Source organism: Amphiprion ocellaris, chromosome 2 (genome assembly GCF_022539595.1).
Source record: "Amphiprion ocellaris isolate individual 3 ecotype Okinawa chromosome 2, ASM2253959v1, whole genome shotgun sequence".
Lineage (NCBI taxonomy): Eukaryota > Metazoa > Chordata > Actinopteri > Pomacentridae > Amphiprion > Amphiprion ocellaris.
In genome coordinates this window covers 5,100,502-5,123,010 of record NC_072767.1, presented here as the reverse complement: position 1 = coordinate 5,123,010, position 22,509 = coordinate 5,100,502, and the positions used below count along the sequence as shown (strand labels likewise).

Below are 22,509 nucleotides of genomic sequence, written 5' to 3'. Positions count from 1 at the left end.
GGTTTCACTGTGCAGCATGGAGGACGAACACAGTGAGGAGATTTTAGAAACGTGACGGATTCAGCATGCATTGTAGGTGATGAACCACCCATTCCCTCAAACATGGACGAAATCAGACATCAATAAAGAACTTAGAATGATGCTTTTAATCCCAGAACTGAGAATTAAAAACTTTCACGTCTTTATCTGATTGTTACTATTATTTTACCTTCTTTATTTCCAGTTACTGAAGCTGTTTTTGCATGTTTTAGCTCAAGTCTTAACCCTCCTGTCGTCCTCATTTACGGGCACCAAAAAATACTCTTTCTTTGTCTGAAAAAAAATCCAAAAATTCAGCAAAAAAATTCCCCAAATTTCTGAAAATTTGCAAAAACTTCACGAAGAAAATTCCAATAATTCCTTAGAAGTTTTTTTTAAAAATCTCCCAAAATTGGCAAGAAAATTCTTGTAAATATTTTCAAAAAATGAGTAAAAATCTTCCAAAAAAATCCTAAAAATATCTAAAGTGATTCCATATATATCAGTAAAACTTCTAATGTTTTCTTTAAGAACATTCACAAAAAAAATCAACCAAAATCCAGTGAAATTTGCTGGAATTAACATTAACATTTCTTTTTTCCACCAAAAAATGTTCAAAGATTTCCCAAAAGTGTTGAAAATGTGGAAATCAGAAGTTTCACTGTGAAAAGTTTTTTTTTTTTTTTCCACATTTTCAAACTTTAAAACGGGTCGATTTTGACCCGCAGGACGACACGAGGGTTAATCTGTGCCATAAAACACACACAGAGCAAATCGCACCGTAGAGTCATGAATCTTGAAGAAAACACACAAATATCAACCTGTTCAGACATTAAACTTGCCTCAGATGAGTCCATCATGATTTAAAAGGCATCTGTTGTAGCCAGAGTTACCCTTGTGTGGTAATTTAGAGGACAAAAAAGCCCAAATCTACTACAATAATGCAGAAGTTACAAATAAAAAAAGGTAGAAACTGAAAAATGGTCAGCGGTGAAGTGAAGCGTGATCACAACTTCCAAAAAAATCCTTCAAGCTCAGGGGATTCTGCAGGTGTCATGGATGCACATAGAAGCCAGAGCCCTTGATTCAACACTTTATTAAAGTTCTTTAACAGAAACACAGAGAGAATACAGGTGATCTGCTTCTCCATAACACGCTGCTGACCGAGCGAAGGGATCAGACTGACATGAACTGATGAACGGATGGATGGATGAATAAATAAATAAATAGCCGGCAGAGGGAGGAAAAAATGAGTCTGGCTGCGTTCCAAATCACATATTTTGTCTTTTTACTTTCAGTAGATTCAACAGCTGCTCGTATGAAGAACATCCAGCGCTACTTTGTCGTAATATTACGCCTCAAAGTTTGACCATCACAGTTTGGTTACGCTCATGTGAGAAGCTGTGACGTAACTGCAAAGGATTGTGGGTCAGAAAGGCCAAAACTGCAAAATGTAGGAGAAAATCCTGATATGTTGCTGCATAATAAACCTCTTTTGGGTGTTTTATAAGGTTTTGAAGTATGGATGTTGGAACGCAGCCGCTGATTGGAGGGATGGTGACGGTGCAGTGGTGTAAGTGGACGACAGGCGGCCAATCAAAACACACGGTTAGTGCGTGCAGGTCGGCGTTCAACATGCGAGTGAAGTCGTGTGACAGGAGAGAACCAACGCCGTGTTTGCATTCAGTCCATCCCAAACTCACAGCTCGTTTAATATTTTAACCGCAGCTTCTGTTATTTTTAAAAAAATTAGACGTGGCTATTTGTAATCGATAGAAAAAAGCCTCTGTGGTGCAGCTCAGCTTATAACAGCTTCTCTTGGAGCTTGTTTTTTTAAGTTATTAGCTATGAACTTCATGAATTGTCAAGCTAATAGGTTGAAAATGGATGAAATGGTGCTTTCTTGCAGGTTGGTGCTGAATCTAAAACGCATCAAAGCCACGGAACAGGCTTAAAATTCACCAGAGTCGACTTCAGTGTTAAAAGTAGCACAAAATCTCTTGGAGAAAAGAGTTTCAATGCTATATGTACTAGTTTAAATGTCATTTTTGAATCAGACTCTTCTTAAACAAGCATCTGTGCTGGGCTGGGATGGCGAACAAATGCCAAATACAAGCAGCCTCTCATCTCTCCATTCACTGCCAAACATCAGGGACTTATAAAGATATATGCTTCTAATTCATTCATTTGTACCCAAAAATGTTTGCTTTAGATTTAATATATTAATAGAACTTATTTAAGGGCGTTTCTGTACATTTAGTCACAATGGAAGACAGTGCAGTTTCACTCGTGAGGCTTAAATTCTGTGCAATACGCTATATAATAGTCTTACAAGGCAAATAAACACTGCATAGATAAAGAGCTAAAATATACACAAGCAGCACAACAGAGCAAACAAATACAAACGTTACGTCGCATTAAGAACCTGTGCTACCATGTGAAACTCTAACAGGAGCAGATTAGTGGTTTTTTACTGGCAGTGGATGGAGGGATTGGAAACGCTGGCCCGATTTGCTCGGTGGTTTTAACCTTTTTGATGTGATTCACGAGCGGGAAAAACAAAGAGGAGAGGGAGCAGTTATTCACATTCAGGTGGAGGTGAGGGAGATGGCGAGAGGGAGGTGCTCACTTTGTCAAAGCTGGCAAATCGGTCAGCTTCCCGTACGCTGTGGCGAGGAGGGGAGGACGGGGCGAAGGGGTCGGCTATGGGGTCCTTTGCAGGCAGGGAGGAGGAGGAGGAAGAGGAGGAGCAGTCGCCTGAGGTCTGGCCCAGGAAGTGACCTCGTCGCTGGAAGGAGTCGGAGGACTCTGTCCTAGAGATGGACGATCTCTTACCTGATGAGGCACAGACAGGTTTCATTTCAGAGAACTAACAGTTAATAAGTAGGGAGGAACTTTACTGATCCTGAGGGAAATTCAAGAAACCAGCAGCGGATTAAACATACAGAATATACAGAAAAAAGATGAGGATATAAAAGCTGTAAAGGCATAATTATGTGCAGAATGTAGACACTACAGCTAAAAATGGTGTAGATCAAACATGTGGCCCGTGGGCCAAAAACGGCCCTCCAGAGGGTCCAATCCGGCCCGTGGGACGACTTTATAAAGTGTAAAAATTACAGAGAAGACATCAACTGCAAATCGTGAATCTGTGAAACAAGAAATATAAAATAATTTCTGGTCCATGACAAGTTGTTTTGATCATAAAGTAAAATACTAGATTGTTCATTGCTCTGCTGTGTCTGATTTTTGTAATATTTTGTCTTGGTTTTGTTGTTTTTTGTCTTTTTTTCCAACTTTTGTCATTTGTCTCACATTTTCGTCGTTTTGTGTTTCCTTTTTGTCTCGCTTGTGGATTTTACCTTATTTTTGTGATTCTGTGTTTTGCTTTATTCAATGTTTTGAGCATCGTTTCGGTCATTTTTTTGTCTCGTTTGTGTTGTTTGTGTCTACTCTTTGTCCCTGTTTCTCGCTTTTGTCATTTTTCATCTCATTTGTGTCATTTATGTAATTTTATTGTCTCATTTTTGTCATTTGTCCATTTTTTGTCACTTTGTAACTTTTTTTGACTCATTCTTTGTCATTTTGTTTCTCGCTTTTATCATTTTTTGTCTCATTTTTGTAATATTTTGTCTTGTTTTTGTTCTTTTCTGTCTTTTTTTGTCCGACTTTTGTTGTTTCCATAATGAAGTAAAATACTATATTGTTCAGTTCCAGATATCTGTGACTAAATGTTGTGTTCTTTTGTAGACTCTGATCTGTAAGTTTTAATGTGTAAATGATAAACTGAGGCAATTAATTGTTGAAATTTAATTTATTTTTCTTTAGAGATTTCAGGTTGTTCATAGTGTTTTGTAAAAAGATAATTCATTAAATGTGAACACTTCTCCACTAAAACAAAGGAAACATTTGGAGTTGTGGTTATTTCTAGGTTAATATGCTGTGATTTAACTGGTCACTGGAGATCAAATTGGGCTGAATGTGGAACCTGAACTAAGATGAGTTTGACATCTCTGGTGTAGATGGTGTGCAAGTAGGCAGAAAAACATAAATCAAAAAAAGAACTGTGATTAGTAATGTGTCTTTATATACATCCCTGCATGTCTGACAGATACACAGAAAATACAACAGTAAAACTACATGATATTAAGAAAAATAATAGCTGATATTTAGTTTTCCTGTATTTATACTCTTCAAATTCTTTTTTTTTTTTAAATTGTACCAGTACCATCTGTCTTTTCTTGTCTTCTAGCAGCTCCATCTGCACCGTATTTACCTTGTTTTTTAAAAATGTGACATGTTTGAGCTACTGGATATCTTGAATTTCCCCAAAGGGCTGAATAAAGTATGAAAAACGCATGAATTTTCAGTGGCTGACTTAAAAACTTCTACTTGGAAAGAATTAAATCACTCTAGAATGATTGAGGTGGCATCAAAAATGAAAAAAGTATCTTTGAAAAAGCTGACAAAAGCCATTTGGAGCCTTTCTCAATGTGGTAACGGCTGGCATAAATAATCAAAAAATAGCTTTTTGCTTTGCATGGCTGTCAGATTTGGCTTTGTGGTGCTGATTTAAACAGACAAATTAGTTGTGTTGCCTTATGTGATGGAATCAGCTTCAAAATGCTGCTCAAAAATGTTTTTCAGAATAACATAAGACAGCATAATCTTTTACTAATTGGGCAAAAATGTCAAGACATCGGAAGAAAAATTAAAATAAACAAGAAATATACATGAGTGCAGTTAATACTGTATAGATTCGTCGCACTGATGTTGCACCAGAGTGAAATATGACATTTATTCTGTCTGTATTTGGTCAACATCATCCTTTGTACTGTTGAAATAGTTCTGTGCAACTGATATTAGATTTTGCTTGGAGACCAATTCTTTTCTTTTTAGTGTTTCTCTCTTGTTTCTCGCTTATTTTGCTGTGTACAAGTGCACCTGTATGTCAACAAAATCCACGTCTGGTAAGAGAAGCTAATAAAATAAAACTTGTGCATCCAAGAATCCTTCAATCTGTGGAAAGGATGCTCTGTCAGACAGAGTTTTCTTGTAGACTCGTCGAGGAAACTTGTGTGAGCAAAAACAAGCAGTAGCATGATGCATTTCGGTTAATTTGCCCAACTTACCATCTCAAATAGTGCGCATTAGTACATATATGGTACAGCACCTCGTGAGATGAACAGGAACTGACCTGGAGGTGGAGGAGGGGGTCTGGTTGGCGTACCCGTTTTCGGCGGCAGGGCCGGAGGGACGTCAGAGCTGGAACTCTGACTGTCCTCCTGGAACAGATTCTTGTTGTTGATGCCAAACTGATCGGCACCGTTTGACTGGAACAGAAGGTTCACAGCAAATTAAATCAACGGGGAAAAAACCACAGACAGGACGACAGAAGCACACGTGGATCATTTGATGCAAGTTCCCACCTGATCCCATGTGTTTCCTAATGCAGCGACATTAGAAAATTAATTTAACACAGAAGCTGTCTCGGTTAAAGAGATGATCCTGGCATCAAAATTATCTTTTTATTGTCTAGAACTTGTTCTGACCAACCACCTATCACACATGCTGATATATGAGCCTTGAAAGTTTACTCAGAATGCACTTTTTAAAAAAGTTTTCTCCAGTGAATTATCAGAAAACAGATAATACCAAGGATTGCTTCTCTGATTATGTCACAGATATAAACTACTGCAGGATTACTATTAAAATGATGATATAGCCCATAATACTGAAGTTAAAAGTTAGTTACAGAGAAAAATGTGCAAAAAACTAATTTTGGCTTAAGTTTTGGACAGAATTCAAACGTGTTTTCTAGCAGTGAAAATTTCCTGTTTATCTGCTGTACTGATGAAGTTATGAGGCTCAGAAATTATGTAAAAAAAAACTAAGCAAAAGAAATTCTGAGCCATTCCTGTGTACTTTTAAAGCCTTTAACTCTAATAATATAAACAGTATGAAGGTAAAAATTCTCCATGGCTTCATTAAATACACTAAAGTTATTGTTGAGAAATAACTGGCTGATTCTGAAGGGGTCAGTTTGGAGGTAGTGAGTGATTTTTAATGGAATAAACCACATATGATCACAGTATACTCATAAAAAAGTTGGTTTTACTTCACTAATATGAAAATTTATGCAGTAAAGTACAAAAGAACCTAATCAGATCATCCTTATGGGAAAGCTGTGGTGTGAGTTTGATATTTCTACTATGTGAAATCAGTGTTTCTACTACTCGTCATTCTCAACATCATGTTCATGTTGCCTACAGAGTAACACAATGACATTAGGGAGGTAAATATGACAAATATTAGCGACTGTGATCAGAGGTGGCATCAGTGCTGTGTTTGAGTAATTATTTAAAACACAGTAAATGCAGTATTTTAAAGAAAACATCTGGATCATGTCCTTTTTATTTCAAATCATTAGCAAGGTGGCACATTGTCTGAAATATTCCCCCCTCAGCTGTTTCCTCCCCTAAAACCACAACACATTCACCAGTTCAGCCTTGAGTCAATGATTGTTCTGGTTTCTACACCAGAATAGAGTTCACCACAACACAACTATTTCTGTTTCAACCGGCACTTATTCTTCACTGTGTTTCACTTCAGACTACATGTCATTTCAGGACTGTACACAGGAAGCGAGGACAGAATTATCACCGCTTAGCTCTGACAATTACCTTTGCCAAGGCACTGAAATCTGCAAAGCCGCCTCCAAACGATTCATTTCCAAACACAGCAGCAAACGGATCTGAAACATACGAGGGGATGAAATCAGCAACACACAAAAACACGGTCAGTTGTACAGAAAACACACTGAACTTTATTATCCAATAGCTGCAATGGATTCTGTCTCCAGAAGGTGGCGCCATGATACAAGTCATACCTGCATCTGAAGTGGCGTTCACTGTCGTACCACCTGGAGCAAAGGGGTCATTGGTCGCTGCAATGTCCTTCTAAAAACACAACAAAAACACCACATTCAACATATTGTACAATAAAATCCTGAAACACAAAGTGATAAACTGGATTCATAAGTGATGTATATTATAGAAAAATAAAACTACTGCAAAGTCCACACATCTTTTACTTTGAACAAATGCAAATTTTGTAGAAACTGCAGAAACCAAAGCATTTATTCCATCTTTTTTTCCATTCTATACTGACTTGTTAATTGTTTTTTATTTATTAATACCACTTTCAGATTCTAACTCTACATTTGATTTGTCTTTTGTAAAATAAGACGTGACCAGAACAGCAACATTAACACATGAAAACTAAAAAGTACAAACTTAAATAAACAGCTAATACAATATACTACTACAATAACTACTATTACTTTTGAACAACCTCTGAACTCACAAGTCAGTGATATAAAGGTTTCAACCCTCTGAACTCCAAGGAGTTTCTGTACAATTTCCATACTCGTCTTTTATCTGTTTTGAGTAAAAGCAGCATCTGATGAAAGAAAATACTCTACATTGTGAAGGAAAAATGACTCTTTCCTCTTCCTGAGGTCATAATGGCTTTTAGACAGGCAGACGCTACAGTTGATTAGATATTGTCTATTCTGATGTGACTAAGCAGACTAGTTGTCTCCATATCGGTCTGTAATCTAAATCTAACCTTCTCCCAACTACAATATATACTGGAAGATCAGAGAGAATCCTCAGAACTGATGCTGGCGCTGCTTGCATGTACTGCTGCTCTGTTGGTGTCACTTCTCCTGATATCAGTAAACATTAGTCACAACCTAAGTCCTCCTGAGTGTCCAGAGTCTGCCTCCTCATCCTTTCTCCACATCGCTGAACTTCCACAGCATACATTGGTTGAATTTTCAAATAAAACATGTAAATAAAGTCATTAAGATAAAATGTCGTGATTTTAACTTGGATTGGACACTTTTCCCGTGTTTTAAAGTCAAAAGTCTGATTAGTCTTTCTGTTTTTGCAGATTTTGCAATGATAAATGATGTAATATTGGCTTCTTTTTTTTAAGATAACATGCCTTTCAAAACCTCTGGTAGGTTTATGAGGTTCAAATTTATAACCCTATAAAATGCAACCATTTTGTGCAAAAAACACCAAGGTGAGGAAAGCTTTAGTAGTGCCCTAACACATTCATGACTGATAATGACAATAATAATCTTATTTTTTACATCAAGTGCATATACAGCAGTGTCACAGATGAGCAAGCTTTTCTTAAAACATATTTAAGATTTGCAAGATACAGCATCCATAGTTGATTAAAAAAAAAAATAAATACACAACTTTGTGTATTTGATGTGGCTTGAACGCCATCCACTGGTGGCCAGAAAAATGACAACAAAAATAGTAATACTAGAAAGTGTGCATCAGTGTATAGTATCAAAATTCTCTCTTATTTACAAGCAGTTTAGTAAAAAATAGTCTTCTTAACCCTCCTGCTGTCCTCATTTATGGGCACCAAAAAATACTGTTTCCTTGTCTGAAAAAAAATCCAAAAATTTAGCAATAAAATTCCACAAATTTCTAAAAATTTGCAAAACCTTCAGGAAGAAAATTCCAATAATTCCTTAAAAGTTCCCCTTTAAAAAAATCCTAAAAAATCCTAAAAATATTTAAGGTGATTAAATGTATATCAGTAAAACTTCAAACATTTTCTTTAAGAACATTAACAAAAAAATCAACCAAAATCCAGTGAAATTTGCTGGATTTTGGTTGATTTTTTTGTAAATGTTCTTAAGAAATATTTTTAACATTTCTTTTTATCCATCAAAAATGTTTAAAGATTTCCCAAAAATGTTGAAAATGTGGACATCAGAAGTTTCACTGTGAAAATATATTTTTTTTCCAAATTTTAAAATGGAGCAATTATGACCCGCAGGACGACATGAATGTTAATATACCGATATTGTCAGTCTAACTACAGCAGATTAAAACCCTGAATCCCACTGAACAGTGACCAACTGTGACGTACACACAGTGAGAGAACTGGCAAAGAGCAGAACGTAGAAAGGTACCAGTGGCTGAAGTCATTCGTAACGTTTTCTTAATGATTAGCAGTGCAAACATGACAGATTAAATAGTTCTCACTCGAGTCCAGTGCTGTCTATTTGCTATCTGAACTCTGAAGACCATTTTTACTATTTTCTACTGTCTCTTCCTACGTCTCTTGTCTCTGCCACTTTCACATAAATGCCACAAAAAATACTCAAAATAATCTTCTAGCACTTCTAAATATGGAAAAAGCACGTGAACCTTTGGATTTAATAACTGGTTGACCCTCCTTTCCACACTGCACTGTGAATGTTTACATGTTATGTTCAATAAAAACATGAAAACAAATCATTTTTTGTGCGGTATTATTTTAAGCAGACTGTGTTGGTCTATAGTTGTGACTTAGATGAAGATCAGAACACATTTTATGACCAATTCATGCAGAAATCCAAGTAATCCACAAAGGGTTCACATACTTTTTTCTTGCAACTGTAAATTTCACAGTCAGTACATTATGACCAGGTTTTGCAGCAAATCCCTGATTTAAGTCTCAGCTGAGGACCATTTTTAGCATTTTATTCCCGTTTTCTATCCAAACATTTCGTACCACTTTTACTATCAACTAAAGGCATAAAAACAGCTTAAAAAAAGGAATGCTATATAACTTTCCGTCAGCAGGTCGACTCACCACTGCCAGATCAGAGCTTGGTGAAGAGCAGCTGAACGGATCCGACCCTCCGTCCTGAGAACCAAACGGATCCGCCTCCCCCACGGCGTTCGCCTTCCCTCCGAACGGGTCGGAATCTGCCACGTTGTTGGCCGTGGAGCTGAACGGGTCCTTGGAAGTCGGGTTGGTGGGTTTGGAGGTGAAGGGATCGGGACCTGCCGCCGGTGCAGCTGCAGAGTCGTTCAGCTTGGCTGCAAACAGGTCGGGTTCTGGCACGCCAGCAGTGGTACCGAAGGGATCAGCTGAAGCAGCGAACGGGTCCTCAGAGGAAAAGGTGGTGCCGGAGGGCTGAGTGAAGAAAGAGTCTGCAGCGAACGGGTCACTGCCTTTGAATGGATCTCCCCCAAATGGATCTGATTTAAAATAAACAGAATATAAATATTTAAAATTACAGAATCACATACGGTAAATAATGATGCACTTGCTTCAAATTTGCTTTGGTGTCTGTTTATCACTCAAAACAGGCATATGATTACAAAAAATGTACCTGCAGTATCTGTTTTTCCAAAAGGATCATCCTTGAATGGATCATCTGCAAAGGAAAAAGCATCTGAAGGTTGACATTTTCAAGGCTTTGGCATCGATTACGGTTATATAAATACGCTCCATCTGTAAAACCGATCGGTCTGAGGGAGTTTTTAGGTCTAACTTCAGCATGATGAGGACTTACGGTCAGTAAAAGGGTCTGAATGGAAGAAGTCCATCTCAGGGAGGGATGGGGGGCTGGTCTGCGGCGGCATCGATCGAGGGCCGACCTGAGGCGGTAACGAAGCCGGTGTTTCTGTCAAATCCGTCGGCTCGTCTTTGTTCTCTGGCTCTGGTGATGCAACCTGTTGGGCAGCAACATAGATGAGAATGTTGGAATAAATAATGTGTATTTATCTGTGTGTTTGTTTATAGTAAACATTTTAATCAATTTATCTGAAGTAGCATATCACACGCATCCTAAACACATTAACGCGGCATTCACACCTGGGTCATTCCACCTTAAATCCTCAAATTTTAAAGAAAGTTCTCGTCTGACCATCTTCAGTCTGACACATTTTCTTTGAAAGTGACAAATACTGAGTTTACCATGTGTAAAATCGGGATTCTTGAGTAACTTTAGTTTTTGGGTTAACCCTCGTGTCGTCCAGCGGGTCAAAACTGACCCATTTTAAAGTTTGAAAATGTGGAGAAAAAAATATATTTTCACAGCAAAACTTCTGATGTCCACATTTTCAACATTTTTGGAAAATCTGAACATTTTTTTAGTGGAAAAAAAGAAATGTCAAAAATGTTTCTTAAGAACATTCACACAAAAAAAATCAACCAAAATCCAGCGAATTTCACTGGATTTTGGTTGATTTTTTTTGTGAATGTTCTTAAAGAAAATCTTAAAAGTTTTACTGATATATATGTAATCACTTTAGATATTTTTTGGATTTTTTTGGAAGATTTTTATTCATTTTTTGAAAATATTTACAAGAATTTTCTTGCCAAATTTGGGGGATTTTTTTTTTTTTTAAATAAAACTTTTAAGGGAAACTTTTAAGGAATTATTGGAATTTTCTTCCTGAAGGTTTTGCAAATTTTCAGAAATTTGTGGAATTTTTTTGCTGAATTTTTGGATTTTTTTCAGACAAGGAGACAATATTTTTTGGTGGCCATAAATGAGGACAGTAGGAGGGTTAAAAAGTCTCAAAGAAGGTGGAGTTAGGCCCATTTTTGCATTTTTTTGTCTTCTTCATGCCAATTGGTGGAGAAATGTTTGAAGTGCTATAACTTGAGAAATAATGCCCTGAGATTTTGTAGGTTACTGATGTGGTCATTGATAGAATAATGCAAAGTAATAATGCAAATGACGGTGTAAATTTAGTCTGTTCTGATATTCCACCAACCATAAAACCGTTATTTTACACTGTAAGACGTGGAATTTTTTTCCTGTGATTGGCAGCAATAGGAGCTTTAAAAATGTAGAGTACGGTGCCAGTCAGAGGCAAACTTTATGTGAAAAAATAAGAAAATTAAGGGTTTTTTTGCATTTACGGCCAATATTAGGACAATCATTGAGCAGGTACGATGGCTAAACCACTCAGAAAGTGGTTATATAACACTGTTACTGGGTTTAAAAGAACAATAACGTTTTTCCAACTCATAGATGTAAATAGTCAAATTAATTTCAATCAATATTCACTCTAAAAAAAAAAATCTGTCAAACAGAAGATGATCGGATGTGGGGGATTCAGTGAAATGAGGCAGAATGACCCACCGCCATTTAGATAAATCAAATTATCCTCCACCCTGATGGTTTGCTTTTGGCATTTCTTTCAACTGAGACACAAAGAATAAAGGGACTTTGATGAACTATCATGATTTTAAACTTAGATTTAATTAATTTTCCAGACCGAGTTGGAAAATCCACACGATTAGTTAGAGACAGTTGGAAAGTCGAAAATCCGCTACATTCCCGATTCTATTGTCACTAATGGCTCCTCAGTGGTGTCAAGAAGAGCTAAATTAGAATGTTTTTTGCATAATCTCGACAAAACAAATGTTTTTTTACTGGTGAAGTTTTAAAAGAGGCATCTAGAACAAAGTGACTGATGAAATATCATGTTTTAACTTCCCAGGTGGAACAGGAAGTCACACGAGTTGGAAAAGTTGAAAATCGCTAATGTTTTCCTGTTTTTCCAGTTTCTGGATCTGGGAACTGGTGTAAGTTTACCATTTTTTAAAAGATAATATGCATTTTAAACAACTGGCGTTCAACCACATGCAGTTCAGAGGCTTAAACAGAAATTTTTCACACGATAAATTAGGATCTGATTGACTATAAAGTATATTTGCAGAAAACTGAAAGAGTTGGACTGGAGGATGAAAAAATATAGAATTCTGGGTGGCTGGTTACAACTAAAAATACAGCAATGCAGGCCTATGAATCACCAGCTTATAAAAGATTAGTGAGGTGGGGAAACCTTGAGCTGCAACATAAAACACTCATGGCAGATATTTGTTATCTTAATCCTGACGTCAAGAATGTCCAACAACAAAGTGTCGTTCTATACATGTCGCAATGGAAATTACTTTGAAACAGCTCGTGTCTGTGACTATAAATGGCTTCACAAGGTGTTAAAAGAAACTTGGGTTAAACAAAAACTTCAGTTTTTTGGCTAAATGTGACATTTAAGTGTGATAATAATAAAAATGCAGAGAATCTCAAGAAGAACTGAGGAAAACGTTGTTGCGTCCGCTTTACCTTCAGTGGACTGTCTGGCGATTCTTCTGCATCATCTGTGGTCTCACTGGAGACGATGGGTGCAGGACTGTTCTGTTCCTGGAGAGTTTAGAAGAAAATACAGCACAAGTTACAGACAGAAAGATCGTCTAAGAATTTATGCAGTACATTTTCACTTTTGGTGCAACTCTAGTGTTTCTACAAAAAAAAAACTGTGATCACACCAAATGTTGATTACTGTTCTCGCAGGTTTTGTGGATGAAAAAGATCGTTTTGGTGTAAATATGAAGGTTTTTTTTCCAATATCATTGCTACAGAAAAAGACAACAGTGGTGCAGAGTTGCAGTAGGAGCTGATGCCTTTTATATAACAAAACTGAGACCATTCATTACCCTCACAGCGTTCTCCCGCGGCTTGCCAAGTGTCGACAGACTGTTGTACAAATCGGTGGAGGCCAGACTGGTGTAGAGATCATCCAAGGCATCAGGTTTCAGCTTCTCCTCCTCTGGAGTCTTTGGACTTTCTTCCTCCTTCTCCTCTTCATCTTCTTTCTCATTGCCTCCTTCTTTCTCTTTCTGATCTGAATGTTCTTTCTGCAGACTGCAGACTGCAGCTGCTTCTTCCTCCTTCAGCTCATTCGGCTGGTTGTCCTGGAACAGGTCCTGGTGGAAGAGGTCAACCTGGTGCAGCTCTGCAGTGGGGCCCACCGATCCGTTAACCATAACGGGGGAACTGTCCTCCAGGGCTCTCTTCCAGCTGAGCTGAGCCGTCACCGACCTCTCCTCCACCTGAAGGTCATTTAGTTTCTGTTGAACCTAAATGGCAGAGAGATAAAGTAGAGAAAAAAATGGAAAAAAGAGCAGCAGTAATACTTAATATGACAGATAAATATAGATCCTAAAAATTCTGCAGAGACTGTGTCTGAATTCTGAATGTGCAGAATTAGCAGAAGCAGCTTCTGGAAGCTAATTTTTGCAGTTTAACATGTAAAACGTGAGAAAAGAGACTCAAAAGTGTAAAGATATAAAATAATCTAAAAGCGAGCCGTTATGCAACCTGTGTCGACAGCTCGGTTGATTAAAATAGAAGTGAGTCATTTCTATCTGATGCAAGTGAAACTGAGAAACAGGCTGAGTTTCTGACCTGTGCAACTTGTGTGAAGGAGTCTCGCACAGACTCCTGCAGAGGAGTGAGCTGCTCCTGAGCCGCCTGGACTTTCTCCTGCAGCCTCCTGCTCTCCTCCTGCAGAGCCAGCAGCTCCTCTCGGGCCTGGACCAGCTCCTCCTCATACTGACATATCCTCTGCTCCTGGTCCTCGTGCTCCGACTGCAGAGACGAGATCTGGAAGGACATAATCACAAATGTTTTCCAGAAAATCCTACCCCTATTATGTCCTCATATTGTCACCACTGTGTTCAGCTGTTGTGGGAAAAGTTTTACTAAATAACTGAAGATGAAAAGGTCAACCTACAAGCTGAGTTTCTTGGCTGGTCTGCTGGCGGATGTGGGTGAGCTGCTCCTCCAGGGAGCCCTTCTGCTGGTCCAGCTCCTCCAAAGCCTCCTGAACCTTCTGACGCTGAGACTGGAGTCGCTGCAGCTCCCCGCTCTCTTTGGCCACGTCATCCTGAAGGTCCTGCAGACACGAAGCAAAAACAGAGACAGGAGGATAAATAAATCTTTTACAGGCAAACCCAACTAACAGAATAGGACAGAAACCTGTTTGAAAACAAATCGAATTTTTAATTAATTTGGAATGAAGAAGAAGGAGGAAGAAACAGGTGAAAATTGGGAGATGATTTTCTGTTCTCTCATAAGTTAGTGAGTTAATTACAGCACTAGAAGTGTCTCATCAGTAGAGCAAAAATGAGCAAACAGCACCAGAACCAGCCTAGACACCATCTTATGACACATATTCAAACAAACTGTTTCTTAGAAGTAGCTTTCTGGGTGCAGAAATCCTTTTTAAAATTATCATTAATTATTAAAATAATTACTCTTTCTACTGTGATTTTTAACTTTTCAACTCATTCACTGCCCATCTTCACCTATTCAGTCTTTTCATACTTTACCTCTCTGTAACCAATGTTTAATCTACCTTATTAGGCAGACAAGCTGATTATAAAACTTATTTCATTGAGGAATAAATAGTGTGACTAGACTTAGACAACTTTATTATTCCCTGAAGAGAAGTAAAGCTGTTACAGCAGCATGGATATTCAATAAAGGGGTAAACAATAAGACAACACACAACAGTAGGGTATAAAGTGAAGAGAAAATATAATAAAACAAAACAAAACATAAAGTGAAATAAGATTAAAAAAAATATATAGAAAATATAACAGATAAAATCAACGAAGACTGACAGAAATGTGCAAATGAGAATGTGCAATGAGGGTGTGCAAATGACATAAGATGGTGCAGATAAATTTATAGATAGAATGAACGAAAAATTAATAAATGATAATAAAAATAAATCAGCTTAAAGTAGTAAATCAGAAGAAAGTCAGAAGCTGTTAAAATAATTATTCATTTCTGTGCTCTCTGACTGACACTCAGTAAAATACATCGATCAGCCATATCATGAAAAATAAATAACATTGATCTTCTCATTCCAGCTCCTGCTATTTATATGGAACCTAAATACAGAACCAGACTAAGCACCCACAGCAGGATAATGCCATCACCACAATACAGAAACTGTTCAGGATGGAGAGAAATTAAAAAAAAACACATTCACCTGGCCTCCAAACTCTCCAGATCCCAATCTGATTGAGCATCCATAAGATGGATAATCCACAAAAACACCACAGGACACAATTAGAGCTCCTGTATTTAGGCCCAGACCGGTCAAAACTGTCTGAGAGGGACTTAAATAATATTACGCAGGTGGTTTTAATGTTGTGGCTGATCGTGGACAGGTCTACAGCTCAACTTGATTACCAAATAAATCCCTGTAAACAAGTAATAAATAAGAAACAAGCAATAAATATATGTGATGTCATGGCAGAGACACTGATGTGTGTTTGTAGTACAGAATGGCTGGCCTTGTTTGCAGAAATATACACCAAAGAAAATTGTTTTGAGTAAACATTTTTATGTGCAGAGATGGAAACTTTATCATCACAGCGGCTCCACAAAAACCGCTAAAAAGACGACTGTGTGAAACGATTTCCATCAAGAAAAGAGACGAACACTATTTAATAATGGCTGCCAGACAGGTGAAGCCTGCAGAGCTCACTAGAATCATTAGAACCTTAGATGATTTTCTAGCGGTACGTGGCTCCTAGAGGACGTGTGAAGTGGAACGAAGCGGCACATTGGGGAGATCAGTGTCACTGCTTCTTCTACAGTAAAAAGATTTGTCAAATCAACTCAGGAGAACACAGCCCTGCGAGATGACGTCTGGGAAATTCAGGAGGCGTGTTCAGGAGCCGTTTTGGTCCTGTAACTGCAGTAAAATCTGATTTAACAGATAAATGTAAGACTCATGTAGTTACTGATGAATAAACAAAGGTTTATGATTCACAGGACAGAATGATTTTCTGTGATATATATTACTAATTACCATTAATGTCTGCGCCTGGAAAACAGAACTCTGCTGTGAAGACATGTATTAAAGTGGTAATTCATTTACATGTAGAGATATGAGGAGAAGCCAACCCAACAGGGGACCAAGCTTTCTCCATCAGGACCTCGACTTTGGAACCACCTGGCTGAGGAGATGAGGCTTTTAGAGTCAGTAAGTTCGTTTAAATCACTTCTTAAAACTTGCTTTTATAGATTTGCTTTAATGTGAAATTTATTTTTAGCTTTTATTAGTTTCGGTGTTTTATTTTGTACTATGTCCTGTTTATTTGATATGTTCTCTCTTGTTTTATTTTAATTTTAGCTGCCTGGTTCCTTTGTGTGATGTCGTCTCTAATTCTTTCATTTCCCTAATTTTTTAGATTTTTAATTTCAACTTTTAACCCTCCATCTTACATTCGTCCCTTGTTTGATATGTGTGCTAATCTAGCTAGTTATTCATTTAACCCTCGTGTCGTCCTACGGGTCAAAATTGACCCGTTTTAAGGTTTGAAAATGTGAAAAAAAAAATAAAATTCACAGTCAAACTTTTGATGTCCACATTTTCAACATTTTTGGGAAATTTTTCAACATTATTTGGTGGAAAAAAAAGAAATGTTAAAAATGTTAAGAACATTCGCAAAAAAAATCTACCAAAATCCAGCGAATTTCACTGGATTTTGGTTGATTTTTTTGTGAATGTTCTTAAAGAAAATATTAGAAGTTTTACTGATATATATGTAATCATTTTAATATCTTTAAGATTTTTTTGGAAGATTTTTACTCGTTTTTTGAAAATATTTAAAAGAATTTTCTTGCCAAATTTGGGAGATTTTTTTTTTTTATAATAAAACTTTTAAGGGAAACTTTTTAAGAATTATTGGAATTTTCTTCCTGAAGGTTTTGCAAATTTTCAGAAATTTGGGGATATTTTTTGCTGAATTTTTGGATTTTTTTCAGACAAGGAGACAATATTGTTTGGTGGCCATAAATGAGGACAACAGGAGGGTTAACTTATCATTTCCACTACTCATTTTAATTGACTGCTCTGCCTTGTCTCCTTATGTCTTGCTTGATTGTCTGTGTCGCATGTTTAAACTGTCAAAGCACCTTGTGAATGCTGTTCTTAAGAGGGCTATATAAATAAAGTCATTATTATTATAATTATTATTATTATTATTATTATTATTATTATTATTATTATTATTATTATTATTATTATTATTATTATTATTATTATTAATAATAATAATAATATAAGACTCAATATGTCATTTTCAGGGTGTAGATTTACTGCTTTGAGGTTGTTTTGGTTCCTGTAGTGAGAGGAATTCTGAAAACTAACACGCAGAAAGAGGGAAAGCTGTATTAAATAAGCAGACCTGTAAGTGCAGCCTGCATCTGGTGAGTCAGAGGATGTCAGCTTCAACACTGTGAGGCCATCAACGGTGAAAACATCCATAAAAAAAACATTATGCAAGTCACAAAGCAAGTAAGTAGCAGAAACATCTCTACAGACCTGATAAGTGAACAAACAGTTCTGTGTGTCTCTTTTAAATTAAAACCTTCCCACAGTAAGAATGACATTACTAATTAAACGTTAGCTCCTTTGTTTCATGCTGTCCTTCTTTCAAAGCTTGTGCATCAGTGACAAACACATCCTCCGAGGAAAACTGCAGGCTAAGTCTTAAAACTCCAGTATTTGCAGAGTTTGCTGGAAAAAACCAACGCGCACACACGATATGCAACACCCGGGAACAAACTCAGAAGACACAATACAGTATAAATAGCTGAAAGCACTTGAGGCTACTCTGCAGTGCAGCTCAGAAATTTAGCTACATCAGCGGCAGACTCCCCGGAGACCCTCCCTCACTGTCCGACATCAGACCGGCTTCCCAAAACGCAGAGCGGACGAGCCCTTTAAGCCGTCATCTCCTAAAATAGAGCCCATCTCTGAGGCTGAGCCGGAGGCAGACACGCCTACAGACGGACACCACACTCTTCCTCTCTGTAACTGTAATCCCGAACAAGCGTCTCAGACTGACAACCAAATGTGTTATTGATCTTTTCAAGTAGATTCATTGCAACAACACTCTCTAAAAAAAAACTAAACAAAAAAGCAGGACAAGCAGCTGAACCGACTACAAAACTGATTCTGATTGCCCATAAATCAGTGTTTCAGGCTTAAACTCACAAATGAGAGCTTACCTGCACTTCACAGCTGCGCTCTCGGATGGCCTCCTCCTTCTCCTTGATCTCCTCCTCCACGGAGCTCTTCTCTCTGGGGGTCCAGCACAAGAGACACGAGTATTTAGCCACCAAGGACAAACAGGTTAGACCCGGCACTCCCAGCCCACCCAGGACACCCAGCCAGCTCTCTGGCGCTTCACCCCGAACCGCCACCACCACCTTCTCCTCTCCCTGAACCACCATGATGCTGCCCTGAAATCTCAACTTCACAGTGCAGAGAGGCGCACGAAGCTGGAGCAGGTGCGTAAGAGAAGCACAATAAAAAGGTGGGATTTATGAGACTTCCAGGACGCGACGAAGAGCGAGCGAGCGCCGGAGAAAGTGCTCAGCGAAACGAGTGGGAGATGAAGAGTGAGAAGCAGATGGCTGTTTGAGGACGGAGGGAGGAAGAGAGGGAGGAGAGACGAGTGATGATGAGCCATCCTAAAGCATCTATCATCCGTTAGCTCGTCCTCGATGTTTCACCTCTTCAAGCACCCAGCGAGAGACGAGAAGAGACGGGTGGGGTTGGAAGAAGGAAAACAGAGAAATCAGAAATCATTTGTTAAAAAAAAAAAGTGCCTTGAAATGTTTTTAGCACCTTGAGTTGTGTTGAGTAGTAGAGTATTAATAGAAGAGACTAAAAATGCCTTTCATGACTTATTACCAATAATATTTACCTTAACATTGATCATCTGATTACAGTCACTTGATATAAATTATTAAAACATAAATAGAAACACTGCAAGTTCTTTATTCCTGCTGCTGTCACACGTTCTAATTTAAACACTTAAACCTGACGTCAATGTATTCTGCAATATTACATTTACCAATAGTTTGATTAGTTTCAGTACAACATGTCAGTGTAATGTGAAACACTGAACTTTTTCAGGTGTAATATTTATATTCTGTGGGTAATATTTCACTTTAATGTGGAACAAATCAATTTCATGTGTAATATTTCATTTTTCTGCTGCTATCATTTAATTTATTGTGTAATATTTGAATTTAATGGGCAATATACATTTTTCAGCAGCAATAATTTCATTTAACGTAAAACATTTGAATTTAATGCGCAATATTTCATTTTTTTAGCTGCAATAATTCAATTTATTGCATAATATTTCAATTTCATGTACAATATTTCATTTTTCAGCTGCAATAATTTTATTTAATGTGTAATATTTCATTTCTCAGCTGCAATAATTCAATTTAATATGTAACATTTGGATTTAATGTACAATATTACATTTTTCAGCTACAATAATTTTATTTAATGTGTAATAGCTGATTTTAATTTGTAATATTTCATTTTTCAGCTACAATAATTCAATTTAATATGTAATATTTGGATTTAATGTACAATATTAAACTTTTCAGCTATAGTAATTTTATTTAATGTGTAATAGCTGATTTTAATTTGTAATATTTCATTGTTCAGCTACAATAATTTAATTTAGTGTGTCATATTTTAGCTTAATGTGCAATATTAAATTTTTCTGCAGCAATAACTTAGTTTAATGTGTAATATTGGAATTTATCTTGCAATATTTCATATTTCAGCTGCAATAATTGCATTTAATGTATAATATTTCATTTTTCAGCTGCAATAATTTTACTTAAGGTGTAATATTTGGATTTAACGTGCAATACTTCATTTTTTAACAGCAGTAACTTAATGTGTAATATTTTAATTTCAAATGCAATACTTCATTTTCACACACAACATGTTTAAGTAAAGTGGAATATTTCATTTATTACCTTACCAAATCTGTATCACTGCCATTATTACTCACTACTTTTTCTATTTTAGTCTTATTTTAGCATATTATAGCTTATTATAGCATATTTCTTATTTGAATTTTCAGTAACGTATCGTACTTAAATCTTATTGTTTTTCCATTAAGTAATACAGCTCCACATAATGTCATATGATTTTGCTTTTTGAGAAAGATCTGGCAAAATCATTTCTTTCAGGATTAATAATTTCTTTTGTTATCTTAATTCACTTTGGTTCAGTGCATTTAAACCTATGCATTTTGAATACTTTGTACATTTAGAAGACTGTATGACATCATTTTTTTAGGGTTAGTACAATATCTGTACAATATCAACAGGACTTCAGTGCATTTCTTGTATGTTTTACATTTTTAATTAATGTTCGATATGTTTCTGCACTCTCCTCTTTGCTGCTGTAAAACTGTAAAATTTCCCCAGTGCAGGATTTAAAAAGAATCGCCTTATTTTATTATTATTCAGGCTTAACTGCAAGTTTAACAGGCAGTCATTTGTTCTAGTTAAAGATACCCTAAACACTTTTTTTGTGGGATTTCCTTCACATAACCGTTGAATATTTTCAGCTCTAAGTGAGCAAACCAATATGATAAAAAGTGAATTACAAGGGAAACAAAGGAAATTAGAGGCACAGAAAGACAAGCGCTGAAGCAGCTACTGATATTTTGATTTAAATGTGCTTTTCAGCAAAACCAGAACATGATTGTGAACTATATTTCAGTGTATTCATGTATGAAGTGAGATTCTGATTCGACTTGATCGTACTCATTGATGTAATTCTCACCAGATTTTTCCACTGTTCTCTCACACAGTTTGTCTCTTACTGCAAACAAACAGCTTTCATAGCATTTCATGTCTGCAATAACCCAGATTTAGATATTACACCAACATTTTGTGTTATTATTTCAGTTTTGATAAAGAACAACACATCCCAGCAAGCATTTGCAGTGTAAAATTTCCTTAAAAAACACACACACACACATGCATGCATGCACACACACACGCACGCACGCACGCACGCACACACACACACACGCACACAAATAAAAGTACTTTTCTTTCGTCATCCATTTCAATGCTGGCTAAAAATAACAGAAAAACCTTCAAACACAGCATCTATTTTTATATTCCATTGCTCACCACACATCAAAATGTATAACTCCTCAGACAACCTTCTAGCAGCAAACCATTTCCATTCTCCTCTTACCCATCATCATCATCTTCCTCCTCATCTTCAGCAGAAGGCTGAGGCCAGGTCTTGAAGCAGCTGCACACATACATCATCTTTCCTTCTCAATCTGCTGCCTCTCTGTCTCTTAGTTTCCACTTCTCTCCATGTTTTCTACCTCTGTGTAACAGCTGTCAAGTAGTTTGTGTTTGTATTTCTGCATCTGAAAGCTGGGGTGATGTGGAACGCCACTTTCTCACTTCTCACTCTCAGCTTTCATGAATAGGGAAGCTACAATCTTTTAAGTATGAAAACTGAATCCACGACGAGCGAAACCAAGACTGAATATGCAAAACAGGTATGCAAATGCAAACGACGCGAAAGGATCGGCAAAAACGAACAAGCGTTACTGCAGCTGCTGCTGAGAAGTGTTTCTGACATGAAGCCGATGTGGAGCATATAAAGGTAAGAGCAGGTGAAAAGATAAAGTCTGGAGTGTGCTGCTTCTCCGTCGCTCTCCTCCTTCCATCTCACTGTCAGACAGCAGCTACACAACTCAGCTTTACAACCATCTGCTGTGTTTGGCAGCACAAACGCTTATTTATTTTCACTGAAGCTGTGGCTGTCGGTGTTCAGAGAGAGTAATTCCATCGAGCATACCTGAACCCACTTGAAACACCGAGTTTAGTTCACAAACACCAACTGTAGCGAAGACCAACAACTATGATAAATTTATTTGGCAACAAAACCCAATTTGAGGGAAACGCTGCGTCCTGCTGGTCAGTCCAGGACAAAAAGATACAACCAGTGG

The 22,509-nt window shown here is 37.2% G+C and overlaps 1 protein-coding gene across 2 annotated transcripts in view; it reads right to left on the bottom strand.

Annotated features, from left to right (window-relative positions):
• The window catches only part of eps15 (epidermal growth factor receptor pathway substrate 15), a 44,358-nt gene that overhangs the window by 4,702 nt on the left and 17,147 nt on the right, over window positions 1–22,509 (bottom strand). The window contains exons 13-24 of one of the 2 annotated variants that reach the window (XM_023263179.3): window positions 18,716–18,788; window positions 14,415–14,576; window positions 14,087–14,284; window positions 13,336–13,758; window positions 12,965–13,042; window positions 10,397–10,556; window positions 10,214–10,258; window positions 9,688–10,079; window positions 6,908–6,977; window positions 6,702–6,772; window positions 5,216–5,351; window positions 2,648–2,853 (exon numbers count right to left, since the gene is read on the bottom strand). In XM_023263179.3, coding sequence (XP_023118947.2) covers window positions 2,648–2,853; window positions 5,216–5,351; window positions 6,702–6,772; window positions 6,908–6,977; window positions 9,688–10,079; window positions 10,214–10,258; window positions 10,397–10,556; window positions 12,965–13,042; window positions 13,336–13,758; window positions 14,087–14,284; window positions 14,415–14,576; window positions 18,716–18,788 — 2,014 coding nt within the window. The remainder of the gene's footprint in view (window positions 1–2,647; window positions 2,854–5,215; window positions 5,352–6,701; window positions 6,773–6,907; window positions 6,978–9,687; window positions 10,080–10,213; window positions 10,259–10,396; window positions 10,557–12,964; window positions 13,043–13,335; window positions 13,759–14,086; window positions 14,285–14,414; window positions 14,577–18,715; window positions 18,789–22,509) is intronic. The other variant, XM_035944899.2, reaches the window with a different exon arrangement.